This window comes from Heterodontus francisci, chromosome 19, assembly GCF_036365525.1.
Source record: "Heterodontus francisci isolate sHetFra1 chromosome 19, sHetFra1.hap1, whole genome shotgun sequence".
Lineage (NCBI taxonomy): Eukaryota > Metazoa > Chordata > Chondrichthyes > Heterodontiformes > Heterodontidae > Heterodontus > Heterodontus francisci.
The window spans coordinates 94,221,454-94,242,872 of NC_090389.1; the positions used below are offsets into that span (position 1 = coordinate 94,221,454).

Sequence of the window (21,419 nt, forward strand, 5' to 3'; positions counted from 1 at the left end):
CTCAGGGTCACAGATGACAAGCTAAACTATGTTCTGATTAAATATGCTGCTTTTTCACAAGACTTTTATTATTAGGAATTGTGTATAAATACCAGCATCAGTTTGCGTTCTCTAGCAAATTCTAGCTTTCACTATTAAAACTGGCTGGCTTGCCGCCTCTGATACACGTTTGCGATTGTGGGATAAAGATAAAGGTTCACCTTCTGCAGCCAATTTTATACAGGTTAAAAAGAAAAAAATATAGATCAAGATTGGAAAACAGATCAACTGAAAATTGTCAAACAAATGAGCAGCACTCCTAACAACTTAGTAATCAAACACTTGTCTAAATGCATTCACACCGGGCTGTATTTCATCAACACAAGACCGTTTTTGAGTCTTCGGCAACACTAGAATCAGAATGAATGTCGAAATTCCTGTGAAATAACTCAAAAATCACATTTTAACAGCACTGACATTCCATGTCAGCAATTCCCTACCTGATGCATAAGCTGTAGTTTCAACCTCTTTTCAACCAGTTTGTTTTACTCCAAGCAAACCAGATTTACTTTTACCATTCATTCTCCAAATTCATCTCCCCATTGAAACCTATTAAAAGGTTATACATTAAGGATTGATTTTGATTAAATGCTTTAAAAAAAATTAGCTTTTGAAGGTTAAATATTTCAAGGCGGTAAGTGTTTGGGTTATCCTAGAATTTTCTTTACAGTAAAACCTGTTTTGCAGTTAGAATAATCAGCTTGAAACAGATTAACTGCAGGAACATTCACACAGATCCACTAACTGATGCAGTTTTAGAACCAAATACTATTTGCAATTATCAACTACAGTTAGGGTTAATTTTGACAGGATTTCTTTTTAAACTATTCTAATATTCAAACAATGACTCATTTGTCCCAGATAATAGTCTTACAGAAATGACAAGTTGATCACTTAAGATTATAAACAGAATAATATTATATTTAAGGAGAAAGCTCCCTCTACACTGTCCCATCAAACACTCCCATGGCAGGTACAGCACAGGGTTAGATACAGACTAAAGTTCCCTCTACATTGCCCCAAACACTGCCTTGTTACTGAATTGGAACTTTGACCATCACAGCCCATCGAGAAACTGTGCAGCAAAACAACCCATTTTTTGACTCAGTTAATCAAATCCAGCTATCATTAGTGTCCTACTGTTCCAGGTAAATATAACACAAATGAAGCAACACTTTTTGATTGCCATCATGGCATAGAGAAGACAGAGAGGGAGGGCGAGAGGGCCGGAGGGGAGGGAGACAGACAGGGTCGCAGAGGATGGAGAGAGACAAAGGTTGGAATTAACACACACTAGTCACTTGCCCTCAACATTGTGGATTTTTCAGTTGTTGCAGCATTTTCAATTTGTTAACTGCTGAGGTCTTACATGCTCACCCGATCTCCAACCTGTAACCATATTGTGCAATAAATACAGCTGCTAACTAGAATCTTTGAAAGTTGAGGATTCACAGTTCTTGGGCAAGATATAAACATATAAACAGACCGAGTGACAGATTTAATAACTTAAACAAAGGAACAAAAATCTGACTGGTGCTAAAAGAAAAATGTTCTGCAGCACCCAATGGTCCTGTACATTTTGTGTCTAGAAATAATAGACGCCTTTGATCTGCGAATGCTTGGCATCAGTGCAAAGAGGAGAGTTGAGATCATAAACTCACAATCACCGCAGTCTTATCCTTTTTATCTTTCAGATCCTTGAGCCACTCCACACATTTTATGCACCCCATTGTCACAATGCAGTTTGAAGCAGGTAAAGATTTCATTCTGTGATGGCGTGTCCCTCCCTGCCAACTCTGAGGCAGAGTACTGCCCTGTGTCATACAGGGAGGCCCCCAAATCGCAGCTTCTTTTTAACAGGCTTTAAGTTCATCAGTCTCCTAAGGTCCTCATCACCTTCAGATTCGTCCATTTCATCATCTGCTGAAATGAGAATCTGTAAACCACATTGAACAGTCAGAAATGGAAATTACAAGCAGTATCTAAAGACAGTATGCATTACAAGAAATCATAAATGTAATTCAACCTCTTGTAGTTTCCTACATATTCGACTTGTAATTCAAAGAATTTGATAAAGATAATTTAAAATAGCTTATGAACCTAAAGTAAGAGGAGTAGGACAAGTGGCCCCTTGAGCCTGCTCTGCCCATTAATAAGATCATGGCTGATCTTGACCTCATCTCAACTTTCCACCTGATCCCCATAATCCTTGATTTTCAACAACAACTAAAAAAGCGCCTTGAACATCATAAAACATTCCACAGGAGCATTATAGAACAAAATATGACTCCAAGCCACAAAAGGAGAATTAGGTCAGATGACCAAAAGCTTGGTCAAAGAGGTAGGTTTTATGGAGTGTCTTGAAGAAGGAAAGCAAGGTGGAGAGGTGTAGAGAGAATATTCCAGAACTTGAGGCCTAGGCAACTGAAGGTGCAGCTGCTAATCATGCAGGGATTAAAATCAGGGATGCACAAGAGGCCAGAATTAGAGCAGTGCAGGTATCTTGGAGGGTTGTGGGCTGCAGGAGATTAGAGAGATAGAGAGGGGCGAGGCCATGGAGCGATTTGAAAACAAGGTTGAGTATTTTAAAATCAAGATGTTGCTTGGGAGCCAATGTAGTTCAGCGGGCACAGGGATAACAGTGGAACAGGACTTGGTGCGAGTTAAGGCACGGGCAGCAGAGGATTGGATGACCTCAAGTTTACGGAGAGTACAATGTGGGAGACCAGCCAGGAGTGCGTTGGAATAGTTTGGTCTGGATGTAACAAAGGCATTAATGAGGGTTTCAGCAGCAGGTGAGCTGAAACAGGTGAAGTCGGGCAATGTTATGAAGGTGAAAACAGGTGGTCTTAGTGATGGCATGAATATGAGGTTGGAAGTTCATCATGGGGCCAAATATGACACCAAGGTTGTGAACAGACTGGCTTAGACTTTCCTGAGTGTCCAAAAGTCTAACCAATCTCAGTCTTGAATATACTCAGCGCCTACTATCCACAATCCTCTGGGGCAGAGAACTGCAAAGATTCACAAACCTCTAAGTGAAGAAATTTCTAATTTCTCTCCAAACAACTGACCCCTTATCCTGAAACTATGCCACCGAGTTCAGGATTCTCGAGCCAGGGGAAACAGCCACAAAGCATCTACCCTGTCAAGCCCTCTCAGAATCTTATATGTCTCAATGAGTTCATCTCTCATTCCTCTAAATCAAATTAGTCACAATACCGTAGAGGAGGAATTCTTGGAGTGTGTGCAGGATGATTTTCTGGACCAATACGTTGAGGAATCAACGAGAGAACAGGCCATCCTAGACTGGGTATTGTGTAATGAGAGAGGAATAATTGACAATCTAGTTGTGCAAGACCCCTTGGGGATGAGCGACCTTAATATGACAGAATTCTTCATCAAGATGGAGAGTGACATAGTTGATTCTGAAACTAGGGTCCTGAACCTTAGTCAAAAAGAAAAAGGAAACATTCGTAAGGCCTAGAAGGCTGGAAACAGATGAAGCCCTTGAGGAATATAAAGAAAGTAAGAAGGAACTTAAGCAAGGAGTCAGGAGGGCTAAAAGGGGTCATAAAAAGTCATTGGCAAACAGGATTAAGGAGAATCCCAAGGCTTTTTATATGTATATAAAGAGCAAGAGGGTAAACAGGGAAAGGGTTGGGCTACTCAAGGACAGAGGAGGGAGTCTATGTGTGGAGCCAGAGGAAATGGGCAAGGTACTAAATGAGTACTTTGCATCAGTATTCACCCAAGAGAAGGACTTGGTGGATGATAAGTCTAGGGAAGGGAGTGTAGATAGTCTGGGTCATGTCGATATCAAAAAGGAGGTGGTGTTGGGTGTCTTGAAAAACATTAAGGTAGATAAGTCCCCAGGGCCTGATGGGATCTACCCCAGAATACTGAGGGAGGCAAGGGAAGAAATTGCTGGGGCCTTGACAGAAATCTTTGTATCCTCATTGGCTACAGGTGAGGTCCCAGAGGACTGGAGAATAGCCAATGTTGTTCCTTTGTTTAAGAAGGGTGGCAAGGATAATCCAGGAAATTATATGCCGGTGAGCCTTACGTCAGTGGTAGGGAAACTATTAGAGAGGATTCTTCGGGACAGGATTTACTCCCATTTGGAAACAAATGGACTTATTAGCGAGAGGCAGCATAGTTTTGTGAAGGGGAGGTCGTGTCTCACTAACTTGATCGAGTTGTTTGAGGAAGTGACGAAGATGATTGATGAAGGAAGGATGTTGTCTACATGGACTTCAATAAAGCCTTTGACAAGGTCCCTCATGGCAGACTGGTACAAAAGGTGAAGTCACACGGGATCAGAGGTGAGCTGGCAAGATGGATACAGAACTGGCTCGGTCATAGAAGACAGAGGGTAGCAGTGGAAGGGTGCTTTTCTGAATGGAGGGCTGTGACTAGTGGTGTTCCGTAGGGATCAGTGCTGGGACCATTGCGGTTTGTTGTATATATAAATGATTTGGAAGAAAATGTAGCTGGTCTGATTAGTAAGTTTGCGGATGACACAAAGGTTGGTGGAGTTGCGGATAGTGATGAGGAATGTCAGAGGATACAGCAGGATATAGATCGGTTGGAGACTTGGGCGGAGAAATGGCAGATGGAGTTTAATCCGGACAAATGTGAGGTAATGCATTTTGGAAGGTCTAATACAAGTGGGAAGTATGCAGTAAATGGCAGAACCCTCAGGAGTATTGACAGGCAGAGAGATCTGGGCGTACAGGTCCACAGATCACAAAGTGGCAACGCAAGTGGATAAGGTAGTCAAAAAGGCATACGGCATGCTTGCCTTCATCGGTCGGGGCACAGAGTATAAAAATTGGCAAGTCATGCTGCAGCTGTACAGAACCTTAGTTAGGCCACACTTGGAATATTGCATGCAATTCTGGTCGCCACACTACCAGAAGGGGATGTGGAGACTTTGGAGAGGGTACAGAAGAGGTTTACCAGGATGTTGCCTGGTCTGGAGGGCATGAGCGATGAGGATAGGTTGGATAAACTGGGATTGTTTTCACTGGAATGACAGAGGTGGAGGGGCGACATGACAGAGGTTTACAAAGTTATGAGTGGCATGGACAGAGTGGATAGTCAGAAGCTTTTTCCCGGGTGGAAGAGTCAGTTACTAAGGGACATAGGTTTAAGGTGCAAGGGGCAAAGTTTAGAGGGGACGTGCGAGGCATGTTCTTTACACAGAGGGTGGTGAGTGCCTGGAAGATGCTGCCAGGGGAGGTGGTGGAAGCAGGTACGATAGCGACGTTTAAGAGGCATCTTGACAAATACATGAATAGGATGGGAATAGAGGGATACAGACCCCGGAAGTGCAGAAGGTTTTAGTTTAGGCAGGCATCAAGATCGGCGCAGGCTTGGAGTGCCGAATGGCCTGTTCCTGTGCTGTACTGTTCTTTGAAACTACGAAGGTATTAGGCGCGAGTTGTCTATGACGGATTGGGAAACGTTACTTAAAGGGATAACAGTGGAAAGGCAATGGCAAACATTCAAAGAGCGCATGGATGAACTGCAACAATGTTTTATTCCTGTCTGGCGCAAAAGTAAAACGGGAAAGGTAGCCAAACCATGGCTTACAAGGGAAATTAGAGATAGCATTAGATCCAAGGAAGAGGCATATAAATTCACCAGAAAAAACAACAGACCTCAGGACTGGCAGCAGTTTAGAATTCAGCAAAGGAGGGCCAAGCGATTGATTAAGAAGGGGAAATGTACGAGAGCAAGCGTGCGAGGAACATAAAAACTGACTAAAAGTTTCGATAGGTATGTGACGAGAAAAAGATTGGTGAAGACAAATGTAGGTCCCTTACAGTCAGAAACAGGGGAACTTATTATGTGAAACAAAGAAATGGCTGACCAACTAAATGCATACTTTGGTCTGTCTTCACAAAGGAGGACACAAATATCATACCAGAAATGTTGGAGAACACAGGGTTTAAGTGAGAAAGAGGAACTGAAGGAAATCAGTATGAGTAGAGAAATGGAGTTGGGGAAATTGATGGGACTGAAGGCCGATAAATCCCCAGGGCCTGATGGTCTGCATCCTAGAGTACTTAAGGATGTGAACCTAGAAATAGTGGATGCATTGGTGGTCATCTTCCAAGATTCTATAGACTCTGGAGCAGTTCCTACAGATTGGAGGGTAGCTAACGTAACCCCACTATTTAAAAAGGGAGGGAGAGAGAAAACATGGATATATAGACCAGTCAGCCTGACGTCGGTAGTGGGGAAAATTCTAGAGTCCATTATCAAAGATTTTACAGCAGAGCACTTGGAGAACAGTGGTAGAATCGGACAGAGTCAGCATGGATTTACAAAAGGGAAATCATGCTTGACAAATGTACTTTTTGTTTCGGCAGTTTCTTTTTGCAGCGGTGACAGGGAGAGCGAGGTGGCAGCTGGGTAAGTGAGTTTACAACTTATATAAACTTACCTTTTTGTTTCGGCTGTTTCTTTTTGCAGCGGCAACAGGGAGAGCGAGGTGGCAGCTGGGTAAGTAAGTCCTATATATTTGGGCAGCGGCTGAACCCGAGACACGACACCTGTAGTGTCTCCCACCCGCCCTCCTCCTCTAACCAAAAAAAAGGACTCGGTGGTGTGCAGATAAGGTAAGGCTTTTTCTATTTCTTTTTTTTTCGTGTGATTGGTAAAAACTTTTCGTTCCTTTTTCATTTATCTAAGTTAAGCTTAAGATTAAAAATGGCAGAAGATCTCAGACCCGTGTTATGCTCCTCTTGCTCAATGTCGGAGCTCAGGGACACGGCTGATGTCCCTGACTCCTTCACATGCTGGAAGTGTGTCCAGCTGCAGCTCTTGTTAGACCGCATGACAGCTCTGGAGCTGCGGATGGACTCACTTTGGCGCATCCGCGATGCTGAGGAGGTCGTGGATAGCACATTTAGCGAATTGGTCACACCGCAGATTAGGATTGCTGAGGGAGAAAGGAAATGGGTGACCAAAAGGCAGAGAAAGAGCAGGAAGGCAGTGCAGGTATCCCCTGCGGTCATCTCCCTCCAATACAGGTATACCGTTTTGGATACTGTTGAGGGGATGGCTCACCAGGGGAAGGCAGCAGTAGCCAGGTTCATGGCACCGTGGCTGGCTCTGCTGTTCAGAAGGGCGGGAAAAAGAGTGGAAGGGCTATAGTCATAGGGGATTCGATTGTAAGGGGAGTAGATAGGCGGTTCTGTGGTCGAAAACGAGACTCCCGAATGGTATGTTGCCTCCCAGGTGCACGGGTCAGGGATGTCTCAGATCGGCTGCAGAACATTCTGAAAGGGGAGGGTGAACAGCCAGTTGTCGTTGTGCACATAGGCACCAATGATATAGGTAAAAAACGGGATGAGGTCCTACAAGCAGAATTTAGGGAGTTAGGAGCCAAGTTAAAAAGTAGGACCTCAGAGGTAGTAATCTCAGGATTGCTACCAGTGCCACGTGCTAGTCAGAGTAGAAATGAAAGAATAGTCAGGATGAATGCGTGGCTTGAGAGATGGTGCAGGAGGGAGGGGTTCAGATTTTTGGGACATTGGGACCGGTTCTGGGGGAGGTGGGACTATTACAAATTGGACGGTCTACACCTGGGCCGGACTGGAACCAATGTCCTTGGGGGTGCTTTTGCTAACGCTGTTGGGGAGGGTTTAAACTAATGTGGCAGGGGGATGGGAACCAAATGAGGAGGTCAGTTGACAGTAAGGAGGTAGTAACAAAAGCCTGTAAGGAACTAGATAATGAAGTCAGCGTGACTAAAGGGAAGAGTAGGCAGGGAGCAGATGATGAACGCAAAGGGACTGGTGGTCTGAGGTGCATTTGTTTTAATGCAAGAAGTGTAGTAGGTAAGGCAGATGAACTTAGGGCTTGGATTAGTACCTGGGAGTATGATGTTATTGCTATTACTGAGACTTGGTTGAGGGAAGGGCACGATTGGCAACTAAATATCCCAGGATATCGATGCTTCAGGCGGGATAGAGAGGGAGGTAAAAGGGGTGGAGGAGTTGCATTACTGGTCAAAGAGGATATCACAGCTGTGCTGAAGGAGGGCACTATGGAGGACTCGAGCAGTGAGGCAATATGGGCAGAACTCAGAAATAGGAAGGGTGCGGTAACAATGTTGGGGCTGTACTCCAGGCCTCCCAACAGCGAGCGTGAGATAGAGGTACAAATATGTAAACAGATTATGGAAAGATGTAGGAGCAACAGGGTGGTGGTGATAGGAGATTTTAATTTTCCCAACATTGACTGGGATTCACTTAGTGTTAGAGGTCTAGATGGAGCAGAATTTGTAAGGAGCATCCAGGAGGGTTTTCTAGAGCAGTATGTAAATAGTCCAACTTGGGAAGGGGCCATACTGGACCTGGTGTTGGGGAATGAGCCCGGCCAGGTGGTTGAAGTTTCAGTAGGGGACTACTTTGGGAATAGTGATCACAATTCCGTAAATTTTGGAATACTCATGGACAAAGACGAGAGTGGTCCTAAAGGAAGAGTGCTAAATTGGCGGAAGGCCAACTATACCAAAATTCGGCAGGAGCTGGGGACTGTAGTTTGGGAGCAGCTGTTTGAAGGTAAATCCACATTTGATATGTGGGAGGCTTTTAAAGAGAGGTTGATTAGCGTGCAGGAGAGACATGTTCCTGTGAAAATGAGGGATAGAAATGGCAAGATTAGGGAACCATGGATGACAGGTGAAATTGTGAAACTAGCTAAGAGGAAAAAGGAAGCATACATAAGGTCTAGGCGGCTGAAGAAAGACGAAGCTTTGAAAGAATATAGGGAATGTAGGACCAATCTGAAACGAGGAATTAAGAGGGCTAAAAGGGGTCATGAAATATCTTTAGCAAACAGGATTAAGGAAAATCCCAAAGCCTTTTATTCATATATAAGGAGCAAGAGGGTAACGAGAGAAAAGATTGGCCCACTCAAGGACAAAGGAGGAAAATTATGCGTGCAGTCAGAGAAAATGGCTGAGATTCTAAACGAGTACTTTGCATCGGTATTCACCGAGGAGAGGGACATGACGGATGTTGAGGCTAGGGATAGATGTTTGATTACTCTAGGTCAAGTCGGCATAAGGAGGGAGGAAGTGTTGGGTATTCTAAAAGGCATTAAGGTGGACAAGTCCCCAGGTCCGGATGGGATCTATCCCAGGTTTCTGAGGGAAGCGAGAGGGGAAATAGCTGGGTCCTTAACAGATATCTTTGCAGCATCCTTAAACACGGGTGAGGTCCCGGAGGACTGGAGAATTGCTAATGTTGTCCCCTTGTTTAAGAAGGGTAGCAGGGATAATCCAGGTAATTATAGACCGGTGAGCCTGACGTCAGTGGTAGGGAAGCTGCTGGAGAAGATACTGAGGGATAGGATCTATTCCCATTTGGAAGAAAATGGGCTTATAAGTGATAGGCAACATGGTTTTGTGCAGGGAAGGTCATGTCTTACCAACTTAATAGAATTCTTTGAGGAAGTGACAAAGTTGATTGATGAGGGAAGGGCTGTAGATGTCATATACATGGACTTCAGTAAGGCATTTGATAAGGTTCCCCATGGTAGGTTGATGGAGAAAGTGAAGTTGCATGGGGTCCAGGGTGTACTAGCTAGATGGATAAAGAACTGGCTGGGCAACAGGAGACAGAGAGTAGCAGTGGAAGGGAATTTCTCAAAATGGAGACGTGTGACCAGTGGTGTTCCACAGGGATCTGTGCTGGGACCACCGTTGTTTGTGATATACATAAATGATTTGGAGGAAAGTACAGGTGGTCTGATTAGCAAGTTTGCAGACGACACTAAGATTGGTGGAGTAGCCGATAGTGAAGGGGACTGTCAGAGAATACAGCAGAATATAGATAGATTGGAGAGTTGGGCAGAGAAATGGCAGATGGAGTTCAATCCGGGCAAATGCGAGGTGATGCATTTTGGAAGATCCAATTCAAGAGTGAACTATACAATAAATGGAAAGGTCCTGGGGAAAATTGATGTACAGAGAGATTTGGGTGTTCAGGTCCATTGTTCCCTGAAGGTGGCAAAGCAGGTCAATAGAGTGGTCAAGAAGGCATACGGCATGCTTTCCTTCATCGGACGGGGTATTAAGCACAAGAGTTGGCAGGTCATGTTACAGTTGTATCAGACTTTGGTTCGGCCACATTTGGAATACTGCGTGCAGTTCTAGTCGCCACATTACCAAAAGGATGTGGATGCTTTGGAGAGGGTGCAGAAGAGGTTCACCAGGATGTTGCCTGGTATGGAGGGCGCTAGCTATGAAGAGAGGTTGAGTAGATTAGGATTATTTTCATTAGAAAGACGGAGGTTGAGGGGGGACCTGATTGAGGTGTACAAAATCATGAGAAGTATAGACAGGGTGGATAGCAAGAAGCTTTTTCCCCAGAGTGGGGGATTCAATTACAAGGGGTCACGAGTTCAAAGTGAGAGGGGAAAAGTTTAGGGGGGATATGCGTGGAAAGTGGCTTCGTGGTAATGTCACTGGACAAGTAATCCAGAGCCCAGGCTAATGCTCTGGGGGCATGGGTTCAAATCCCACCACGGCAGATGGTGAAATTTGAATTCAATTAATAAATCTGGTCTGAAAAGCTAATCTAATGTTGACCATGAAACCATTGTCGATTGTTGTAAAAACAGATCTGGTTCACTAATGTCCTTTAGAGAAGGAAATCTGCTGCCCTTACCTGGTCTGGCCTACATGTGACTCCAGACCCACAGCAATGTGGTTGACTCTTAAATGCCCTCGGAAATGGCCTAGCAAACCACTCAGTTCTGTTTCTACTGCCAAGACAGATACAAAATATTTGTTTAACGTCTCTGCTCTTTCCTCATTCCCCTTTATAATTTCTCCTGTCACAGCCTCTGAAGAAACCATGTTTACTTTCACGACTCTCTTCCTTTTTACATAACCATAGAAGCTCCTACAATCTGTTTTAATATTTCTGGCTGATTTACTTTCATTCTGTTTTCTCCCTCTATCAATTTTTGGTCAGGCTTTGCTGATATCTAAAGTTCTCCCAATCCTCAGGCTCACTACCATTCTTCACAATATAAGCTTCTTCTTTTAATCTAATATTAGACTTAATTGCTTTAGTTAGCCACAATGGATCACAGCCATGATCATAATGAATGGCGGAGCAGGCTCGAAGGGCCAAATGGCCTACTCCTGCTCCTATTTTCTATGTTTCTAGCGGAGATCTTATTTGTGAATGGAATGTAGATTCATTGAGAACTATAATATTTCTTTAAATGGTTGCTATTGCTCATCTAAGGTCATACCCTTTCATCTACCTTCGCCATCTCACCCCTAATACCTATGTAGTTTGCTTTATGTAAGATCAGTACTCTAGTTTCAGTCTTGTGCACATATCTTGTAAACACTGTGAAATTTTTATCATTTTATGGTCACTCTTTCCCAGAGGATCCTTTACTGTGAGATTACTAATTAACCCTGTCTCATTACACAAAACAAGATCTAAAATAGCCAGTTCCTTCGATGGTTCCATGACATTGTCCTGTGAAACTGTCTGGAATGCATTCTATGAACACGCCCTCCAAACTATTTTTGTCAATTTGATTTGTTCAGTCTAAATGAAGATTAAATTCCCTGATGATACTGCACTGCCTTTGTTATTATTTATCTTATTTCTTGATTAATACTTTGTTCAACAGTATTGCTACTGTTAAGAGGCCTATGTCCAGACTGGCCAAGAGAATGTGGGAAAATGGCGCACTGACACGGAACACAAAAGTCAGAGTGTATCAGGCCTGTGTCCTCAGTACCTTGCTCTGTGGCAGCGAGGCCTGGACAACGTATGCCAGCCAAGAGCGAAGTCTCAATTCATTCCATCTTCGCTGCCTCCGGAGAATACTTGGCATCAGGTGACAGGACCGTATCTCCAACACAGAAGTCCTCGAGGCGGCCAACATCCCCAGCTTATACACACTACTGAGTCAGCGGCGCTTGAGATGGCTTGGCCATGTGAGCCGCATGGAAGATGGCAGGATCCCCAAAGACACATTGTACAGCGAGCTCGCCACTGGTATCAGACCCACCGGCCGTCCATGTCTCCACTTTAAAGACGTCTGCAAACGCGACATGAAATCCTTTGACATAGATCACAAGTCGTGGGAGTCAGTTGCCAGCGTTCGCCAGAGCTGGCGGGCAGCCATAAAGACAGGGCTAAAATGTGGTGAGTCGAAGAGACTTAGTAGTTGGCAGGAAAAAAGACAGAGGCGCAAGGGGAGAGCCAACTGTGCAACAGCCCCAACAAACAATTTTATCTGCAGCACCTGTGGAAGAGTCTGTCACTCTAGAATTGGCCTTTATAGCCACTCCAGGCGCTGCTTCACAAACCACTGACCACCTCCAGGCGCATATCCATTGTCTCTCGAGATAAGGAGGCCCAAAAGAAAGAAAGAAAGAAATACTTTGTTCAACAGTATTGCTACTGTTAAGAGGCCTATGACCTACTCCCACTACTGTTTTCGAACCCTTGTTATTTCTTATTGCCACCCATACCAAATCTACTTCCTGCTCCTCCGAGCCAAGATGCTTCCTCACCACTATTCTTATGTCATCCTTTACGAGGCGGAGCAGCGCAAAGCAGGCCAGGAGTGGAACGGAGCAGTGCGAAGCAGGCCAGGAGTGGAGTCGTCAGTGATCTGTTAGTCTGAACCGAACAGGAGGGGGAAAAGCTAAGTGATGTCATAGGACAAGCAGTCACATGGGGCGAGTTACCGGTAAGCTTCTAATTTAATCCAAATTACTCAACTATAAACTAAGACCTGATCAATTAAATTAGTATAAAAACTAAAGCCCATTTTATAACTTATCATATAATTACAATCAGTGCTCAACTAATCAATCCGATCTCGGGGATAAAGTTAAAATTAAACAAGGGATAGCAACACGAAGAGAGTTCTGAATTTTTCAGTCAAGTAAAATCTAAGATATTTAGAAAACAGGAGTTAAGTAAAAACATTTCAGTTAACCTCGCTCTAAAATAAAGTGATGTCAGCACAAGACAAGGAGCTATTTGGGGAGTAGCTGGTGATTCTATTTATTTAAGTCATAAGTTTAAAAGTCTATAAATAGAGGCATTGCAGGGCAGCTCAGTCTTGTCCAGTGCGCATCCTGTTCAATGTGGGAACTCCTGGACAATCACCTGCAAGAAGCGTCGTCAGCTGCAGCAGCTCAGGCTCAGGGTTTCAAAGCTTGTGCGGCAGCAGGCATTATTCTGGCTGAGTGTTTCATGGATAGCATGTTTATAGATGTAGTCACCCTGCAGTTTAAGGGTATGTAGGCAAAGAGGGAAGAAGTGACCTCCAGGCAGTCAAGGAGGAGCAGCCAGATAATGCAGGTGCCCCGAGTCCATCTCACTCCCCAACTAGTATTCAATTCTGGTGAGAGTGATAACTCCTCTGGGAAGTTCAGCCAGAGTCAAATCCACATCGCCATAGCTGGAGGGAGATTGAGTTTAGTTTAGTTTAGTTTAGAGATACAGCACTGAAACAGGCCCTTCGGCCCACCGAGTCTGTGCCGACCATCAACCACCCATTCATACTAATCCTACACTAATTCCATATTCCTACCACATCCCCACCTGTCCCTATATTTCCCTACCACCTACCTATACTAGGGGCAATTGCTAATGGCCAATTTACCTATCAACCTGCAAGTCTTTTGGCTGTGGGAGGAAACCGGAGCACCCAGAGGAAACCCACGCAGACACAGGGAGAACTTGCAAACTCCACACAGGCAGTACCCAGAATTGAACCCGGGTTCAAGAAAACAATAATGATAGGGGATTCGACAGTTAGGAGAACAGACAGGCATTTTTACAGCCACAGACATGAATCCAGGAGAGTAAATTGCCTCCTTGGTGCCAGGGTCAAGGATGTCACTGAACAGTTGCAGAGCACTGGGGGTGGGGGTCGCGGGGCGGAGGGTGAACAGCCAGCAGTCCATACCGGTACCTAAGACATCAGTAGAAAGCTGGAGGATATCCTGCAGGCAGATTTTAGGGAGCTAGGAAAAAAACTAGCAAGGAAGACCTCAAAAGGTAGTAATCTCCAAATTACTAACGGTACCACATGCTACCAAGAGCAGAAATAGGAGCACAGAGCAGATGAAGGCATGGCTGGAGAGATAGTGCAGGAGGGAGGGCTTTAGATTCCTGGGATAGGTTCTGGGGGAGTTGGGACCTGTACAGGCTAGATGGTTTGCACCTGAACAGAGGCAGGACCAATGTCCCAGTAAGGCGATTTGCTAGTGTCATTGGGGAGGGTTTAAACCAACTTGGCAGGGGTTTGGGAACCAGGCAATAATATTAGAGAGGAAAAATAAGGTGCACAAAGAATTGGGAAAGACAGATAGCACCAGAGTAGGAAACTGTAAAGCATTAGGTGGGGTCAGAGTAAGAGGGAATGTAATAAGCTCTAAATTAGGTTTACTGTGCATGTATGTGAATGGGTGGAGTGTAATAAATAAGGTTGGTGAGCTGCAGCCACTGGTAGCCACATGGGAAAATGATGTCAAGGTGTGAACAGAGACCTGGCCCAAAAAAGGGCAGGATTGGGTATTAGATATTACTGGATACAAGGTGTGGAGGAAAGATGGGGGAGGAAAGATGGGGGAGGAAAGATGGGGGAGGAAAGATGGGGGAGGAAAGATGGGGGAGGAAAGATGGGGGAGGAAAGATGGGGGAGGAAAGATGGGGGAGGAAAGATGGGGGAGGAAAGATGGGGGAGGAAAGATGGGGGAGGAAAGATGGGGGAGGAAAGATGGGGGAGGAAAGATGGGGGAGGAAAGATGGGGGAGGAAAGATGGGGGAGGAAAGATGGGGGAGGAAAGATGGGGGAGGAAAGATGGGGGAGGAAAGATGGGGGAGGAAAGATGGGGGAGGAAAGATGGGGGAGGAAAGATGGGGGAGGAAAGATGGGGGAGGAAAGATGGGGGAGGAAAGATGGGGGAGGAAAGATGGGGGAGGAAAGATGGGGGAGGAAAGATGGGGGAGGAAAGAAAGGAGGAGGGGGTGGCAGTATTGATTAAGGAGAATATCACAGTGTTGGAGAGAGAGGATGTCCAAGAGGAGTCAAGGACAGCATTTATTTATTGAGAGCTAAGAAACATTACACTAGTGAATGTATTCTATAGGCCACCAACTGATGGGAAAGATACAGAGGAACAAATTTGCAGGAAAATTTACAGAGATGCGCAAGAATTATAGAGTCATTATAAAGGTGGACTTTAATTACCCTAATATAGACTGGGATAGTAATAGTGTAAAGGCCAGAGAGGGGGAAGAGTTTCTGAAGTGTGTTCGAGAATTTTCAAAATCAGTATGCTTCTGGCCCAACGAGGAAGGAGGCATTGCTGGATCTGGTTCTGGGGAATGAGGTGCGGTGTCAAGTGGATCAATTGTCAGTTGGGAAACATATAGGGGACAGTGACCATCGCATCATAAGGTTTAGATTAGCTATGGAAGAGGACAAGGAGCAATCCAGAGTAAGGGGAAGGGGCAACTTCAATAGGTTCAGAACAGATCTGACCCAGGTAAATTGGAGTCAAAGATTGTCAGGCAAAACTGCAATGGAACAACAGCCTGCCTTTGAAGAGGAGAGTACAGTTGAGGTACATTCCCACAGAGTAACTAATGACCATTCACTGCGAGCATGCAGGTTTGATGACATTATATAAATAGTGCAATGTTATGACTCCTTTTGATGGACAAAGGTGGCACAAAGTCAGAACAGCCTGGATGATGACAGAGATAGAGTAAGAGGAAGCAGAAAAAGGGAGCACATGACAGATGTCAGGTGCATAATACAATTGAGAACCAGGCTGAATGCAGAAACCTCAGAGGGGAAGTAAAAAAAGAGAAGCAGAGAGAGAGTATGAGAAGAGTCTGGCAGCTAACATAAAAGGGAATCCAAAAGTCTTCTATGGGAATATAAATAGTAAAAGGGTAGTAGAGTGGGGCTGATTAGCGACCAAAATAGGGATTTACACATGGAGGCAGAGGGCATGGTTAAGGTATTAATGATCATCTGTCTCTACCAAGAAGATGCTGCCCAAGTCAAGGTGAAAGAAGAGATAGTTGAGACATTGGATGCACTGAAGATTGAGAAAGAGGCAGTATTAGATAGGCTGAATGTACTTAAAGTTAATAAGTCACCAGGACTGGATGAGATGTATCCAAGGATACTGTGGGAAGTAAGGGTAGAAATTGCGGAGCCACTGGCCATAATCTTCCAATCCACCTTAGACACAGGTGTGATGCCAGAGGACTGGAGAATTGCAAATGCTACACACGTTTAAAAAAAGGATGTAAGAATTAGCAACTACAGGCCAGTCAGTTTAACGTCTGTGATGATGAGAAAGCTTTTAGAAACAATTATTCAGGACAGAATTGTCAATTGGACAAATGTTGATTAAATAAGGAAAGACAGCACAGATTTAAGGGCAAATCATGTTTTCCTAACTTGATTAATTTTTTTGATGAGGTAACAGAGAGGATTCTTGAGGTGTACATGGACTTCCAAAAGGTGTTTGATAAAGTGTTGTATAACAGGCTTGTCAGCAAAATTAAAACCCATTGGAAAAAAGGGGCAACGGCAGCATGGATACGAAGTTGGACAAGCAACAGGAAAGAGTATTGGATTGTTTTTCTGATCAGAGGAACAACTATAGTGGGGTTCCCAGGTGTCAGTATTCAGACCACTGCTATCCTTGACCTATATTAATGACCTGGATTTGGGTGTGCAGGGCACAATTTCAAAACTTGTGGATGACACAAAACTTGGAAGTATTGTGAACAGTGAGGAGGACATAGGCTGGTGGAATGGGCAGACACATGGCAGATGAAACAGCGAGTGGTTGGGGTCTGGCATGCGCTGCCTGAGAACTTGGTGGAGGCAGGTTCAATTGAAGCATTTAAAAGGGAATTAGACAGTTATATGGAAAGGAAGAATGTGCAGGGTTACAGGGAGATGGCAGGGGAATGGAATGGAGTGAATTGCTCTTTCAGAGAGCTGGTGCAGACATGATGGGCTGAATGGCCTCCTTCTGCACTGCAACGATTCTGTGAAAAGAAAGGAAGTTATGGTGTAACTTTATAAAATGGTGATTCAGCCTCAACTGGAGTATTGTGCCCAATTCTGGGCACCACACTTTAGGAAGAATGTGAAGGCATTAGAGAGGGTACAGAAAAGATTCAGAGAATGGTTCTAGGGGATGAGGAACTTCAGTTACGTGAATAGAATGGAGAAGCTGGGGTTGCTCCCCTTGGAGAAGACTTACAGGTGTTCAAAATCATGAGGGGTCTGCACAGAGTAGATAGGGAGAAATGGTTCCCATTGGCAGAAGGATCCAGAACCAGGGGACACCGATCTAAGGTGACTGGAAAAAGAAGCAAAAGAAGCAACATGAGGAAAAACCTTTTTATGCAGTGAGTGGTTACGATCTGGAATGCACCGCCTGAGAGTGTGGTGGAGACAGATTCAATCAAGGCTTCCAAAAGATAATTGGATAATTATCAGCAGAGAAAAAATTTGCAGAGCTACAGGCGAAGGATTGGGACTGGGTGAGTTGCGCTTGCACAGCTGGCATAGGCACAATGGGCTGAATGGCCTCCTTCTGTGCTGTAACAATTCTATGATCAGGGCTAGCATTCCTCCTTTTCCATTCTGCTTGTATTTTTGAAATGTCAAGTGCCCTGGAATACATATTTCACAACTTTGATCACCATACAATCATGTCTCTGTAATGGCTATTCTATCAAACCCATTTATCTCTACTTAGAGTCAGAGTGTTATTTACAGCATAGAAGGAGGCCATTCAGCCCATTGAGCCCAGAGACCGGAGACAGAGCGAGAGAGAGAGGAGCACAGCAGGAGCAGAGGTTTAAAAAGCGGGCCAAAAGCCCAGAGTCGGAGACCGGAGACAGAGGAGCATGGCGGGAGCAGCAGGAGCGGAACAGGGAGAAAAAAAAAAGAAATCGAAAAGTGACATCAGAGTGACGTCACAATTAACAGTGAGAGCAGGGAAACAGAGAGCCGCCGGGGTGAGAATACAGGCAAGCTTTTAATTTAATTTCAATTAAACATAGCATCAAACATCACAGGCAAGCAGGTAGGTGATTGGTTTGGGAAGAAGCTACCTGTTTGGTATCTGGTAAGTGATTAAGGTCCATTCGAATCCTAATGTTTAAAATAGTAAAGGAACTAGGTAAGCTTAATAAAGTATATAAAAAAAAGGAAAATAACTAAATAAAATTATTAAGTAGTTAATTAAAACACATTCAGGATGGCAGGACAGGTGATGTGTATAGCTGCAGCATGTGGGAACTCCTGGATGCCAGTGTAATCCAGGGCAAACACGTCTGCAGTAAGTGTTTGCGGCTCGAAGAGCTTCGGCTCAGAGTCACTGAACTGAAGTCTGAGCAGCAGACACTGCAGCACATCAGGGAGGGGGAAAATTATCAGGACATTTTGTACCAGGAGGCGCTCACACCCCTTAGGATAGCATCTTCTGATTTGGTCAGTGGTCAGGGACAGGAGAGTGTTGCTGCAGCTGATGCAGGTAAGGGGACCCAGAGGGCAGGAGTGCAGGAGCCTCAGCCTTTGCGATTGTCCAATGGGTTTGAGGTTCTTTCAGCTTGTTTGGATGAGAATGGGGGCTGCAGGGTGGATCAGCAACCTCATTATGGTACAGGAAGCCATTCAAGTGGAGGGAGAAAAAAGGAATGTAGTGGTAGTAGGGGACAGTATAGTTAGGGGGATTGGCACTGTTCTCTGCAGCAAAGGGCAGAAGTCCAGATGGCTGTGTTGCCTGCCCGGTGACAGGGTTCGGGACATCTGCTCAGGGCTGGAGAAAAACTTACAGTGGAAGGGGGAGGATCTAGTCGTCATGGTCCACGTAGGTACCAACAACATAGGCAGGACAAGGAAAGAGGTTCTGCATAGTCAGTATGAGGAACCAGGTGCCAAATTAAGAAGCAGAACCTCAAAGCTAATAATCAATGGATTATTACCTGAGCCAATTGGCATAGGGCAAATAAGATTAGAGAAATTAATGCGTGGCTCAAAGACTGGTGTGGTAGAAGTGGGTTCTGGTTCGTGGGGCACTGGCACCAGTACTGGGGAAAGTGGTGCTGTACTGTTGGGACAGTCTACATCTGAACCGTACTAGGGCCGGTGTTCTAGCGAGCCGCATAACTATGTAAGTAGAGAGGGTTTTAAACTGAATAGTGGGGGCAAGGGATCAAATTTGGGAAGATATGGTAAATCAAGGAGTAGAGACAAGGCAAGAGAGAAAGATATTAATATGGGAAATGATACACAGACTGTGACAGGAAGGGATAGAGTGTACAAATCGAAGAGTAAATCAACAGATAAGGCTAGAGGTTACAAAAATAATAAAAGGACAAAACTAAAGGCTCTGTATCTGAATGCACGTAGCATTCGATTAACTGAGAGCACAAATAGAAATAAATAAGTACAATCTGATAGCCATTACAGACACATGGCTGTAGGCCGATATAGGTTGCGACCTGAATATTGAAGGGCACATGGCATTTAGGAAAGACAGGAAGCTAGGAAAAGGTGGAGGGGTAGCTCTGTTAATTAATGATGGCATTAGCGCAATAGAGAGGGATGACCTAAGTTCAGGAGACTAGGATGTAGAAGCAGTTTGGGTAGAGATGAGAAATCATAAAGGCAAGAAGTCACTTGTGGGATTGGTGCACAGGCCACCTAACATTAACCACACTGTAGGACGGGGTATAAAGGAAGAACTGGCACCTTGTCAGAAAGATACAGCAATAATTATGGTAGATTTTAACCTACATATAGACTGGAAAAATCAGATGGGCAGAGGTAGCCGAGATGAGAACAACCCCGGACAGCCCGCTTCTACCTCCTTCCTAAAATCCACAAACAAGAGTGTCCTGGCAGGCCCATTGTCTCAGCCTGTTCCTGCCCCACTGAACTTATTTCTTCCTATCTTGACTCAATCTTTTCTCCCCTGGTCCAGTCTCTTCCTACCTACATCCGTGACTCTTCTGATGCCCTACGTCATTTTGACAATTTCCAGTTTCCTGGCCCCAACTGCCTCCTCTTCACTATGGACGTCCAATCTCTCTACATCTCCATCCCCCACCAGGACAGTTTGAGGGCTCTCCGCTTCTTCCTTGAACAGAGGCCCAACCAGTCCCCATCCACCACCACCCTTCTCCGCTTGGCTGAACTTGTTCTCACATTGAACAACATCTCCTTCCACTCACTTCCTTCCAATAAAAAGGGTTGCCATGTGTACCCGCATGGGGTTAGTTATGCCTGTCTTTTTGTGGGATATGTCGAACATTCCTTGTTCCAGTCCTACTCAGGCCTCTCCCCCAACTCGTTTTCCGGTACATTGATGACTATCAGCCATTTCCAGCTCCCGCCCCAACTGGAAAACTATCAACTTTGCTTCCAATTTCCACCCTTCTCTCACCTTTACATGGTCCATCTCCGACACTTCCCTTCCTCGACTTCACTATCTCCATCTCCATCTCGGGGGATAGGCTGTTGACTAATATTCATTATAAGCCCAGCGACTCCCACAGCTACCTCGACTACAGTTCTTCACACCCTGCCTCCTGTAAGGACTCCATTCCATACTCCCAGTTTCTCCGTCTCCGACGCATCTGCTCTGATGATGCAACCTTCCACGACAGTGCTTCTGATATATCTTCCTTTTTCCTCAAACCGAGGATTCCCCCCGCAATGTGGTTGACACAGTCCTCAACCGTGTCTGGCCCATTTCCCGCACCTCGACCTTCATCCCTTCCCCTCCCTCCCAGAACCGCAACAGGGTTCCCCTTGTCCTCACTTTCCACCCCACCTGCCTCCACATCCAAAGGATCATCCTTCGTCATTTCCGCCACCTCCAGGGTGATGCCATTACCAAACACATCTTCCCCTCCCCTCCCCAGTCAGCATTCCGAAGGGATTGTTCCCTCCGTGACACCCTGGTCCACTCCTCCATTACCCCCAACACCTCATCCCCTTCCCATGCAATCGCAGGAGGTGCAATACCTGCACTTTTACCTTCTCTCTCCTATCAAAGGCCCCAAACACTCCTTTCAGGTGAAGCAGCAATTTACTTGTACTCTTTCAATTTAGTATACTGTATTCACTGCTCACAATGTGGTCTCCTCTACATTGGGGAGACCAAACGTAGATTGGGTGACCGCTTTGCGGAACACCTCCACTCAGTCCGAAAGCATGACCCCGAGCTTCTGGTTGCTTGCCATTTCGACATGCCCCTGCTCTCATGCCCACATAGCTGTCCTGCACTTGAAGTGGTTCAGTGAACATCAACGCAA

The 21,419-nt window shown here is 45.1% G+C and overlaps 1 protein-coding gene across 5 annotated transcripts in view; it reads right to left on the reverse strand.

Annotated features, from left to right (window-relative positions):
• Positions 1–855: 855 nt before the first annotated feature.
• Positions 856–21,419, reverse strand: part of stimate (STIM activating enhance) — a 222,739-nt gene continuing 202,175 nt past the window's right edge. For all 5 annotated transcript variants that reach the window (XM_068052246.1, XM_068052244.1, XM_068052245.1 and 2 more), the window contains one exon: positions 856–1,975. In XM_068052246.1, the coding sequence (XP_067908347.1) occupies positions 1,859–1,975 (117 nt within the window). In that variant the 3' untranslated portion in view covers positions 856–1,858. The remainder of the gene's footprint in view (positions 1,976–21,419) is intronic.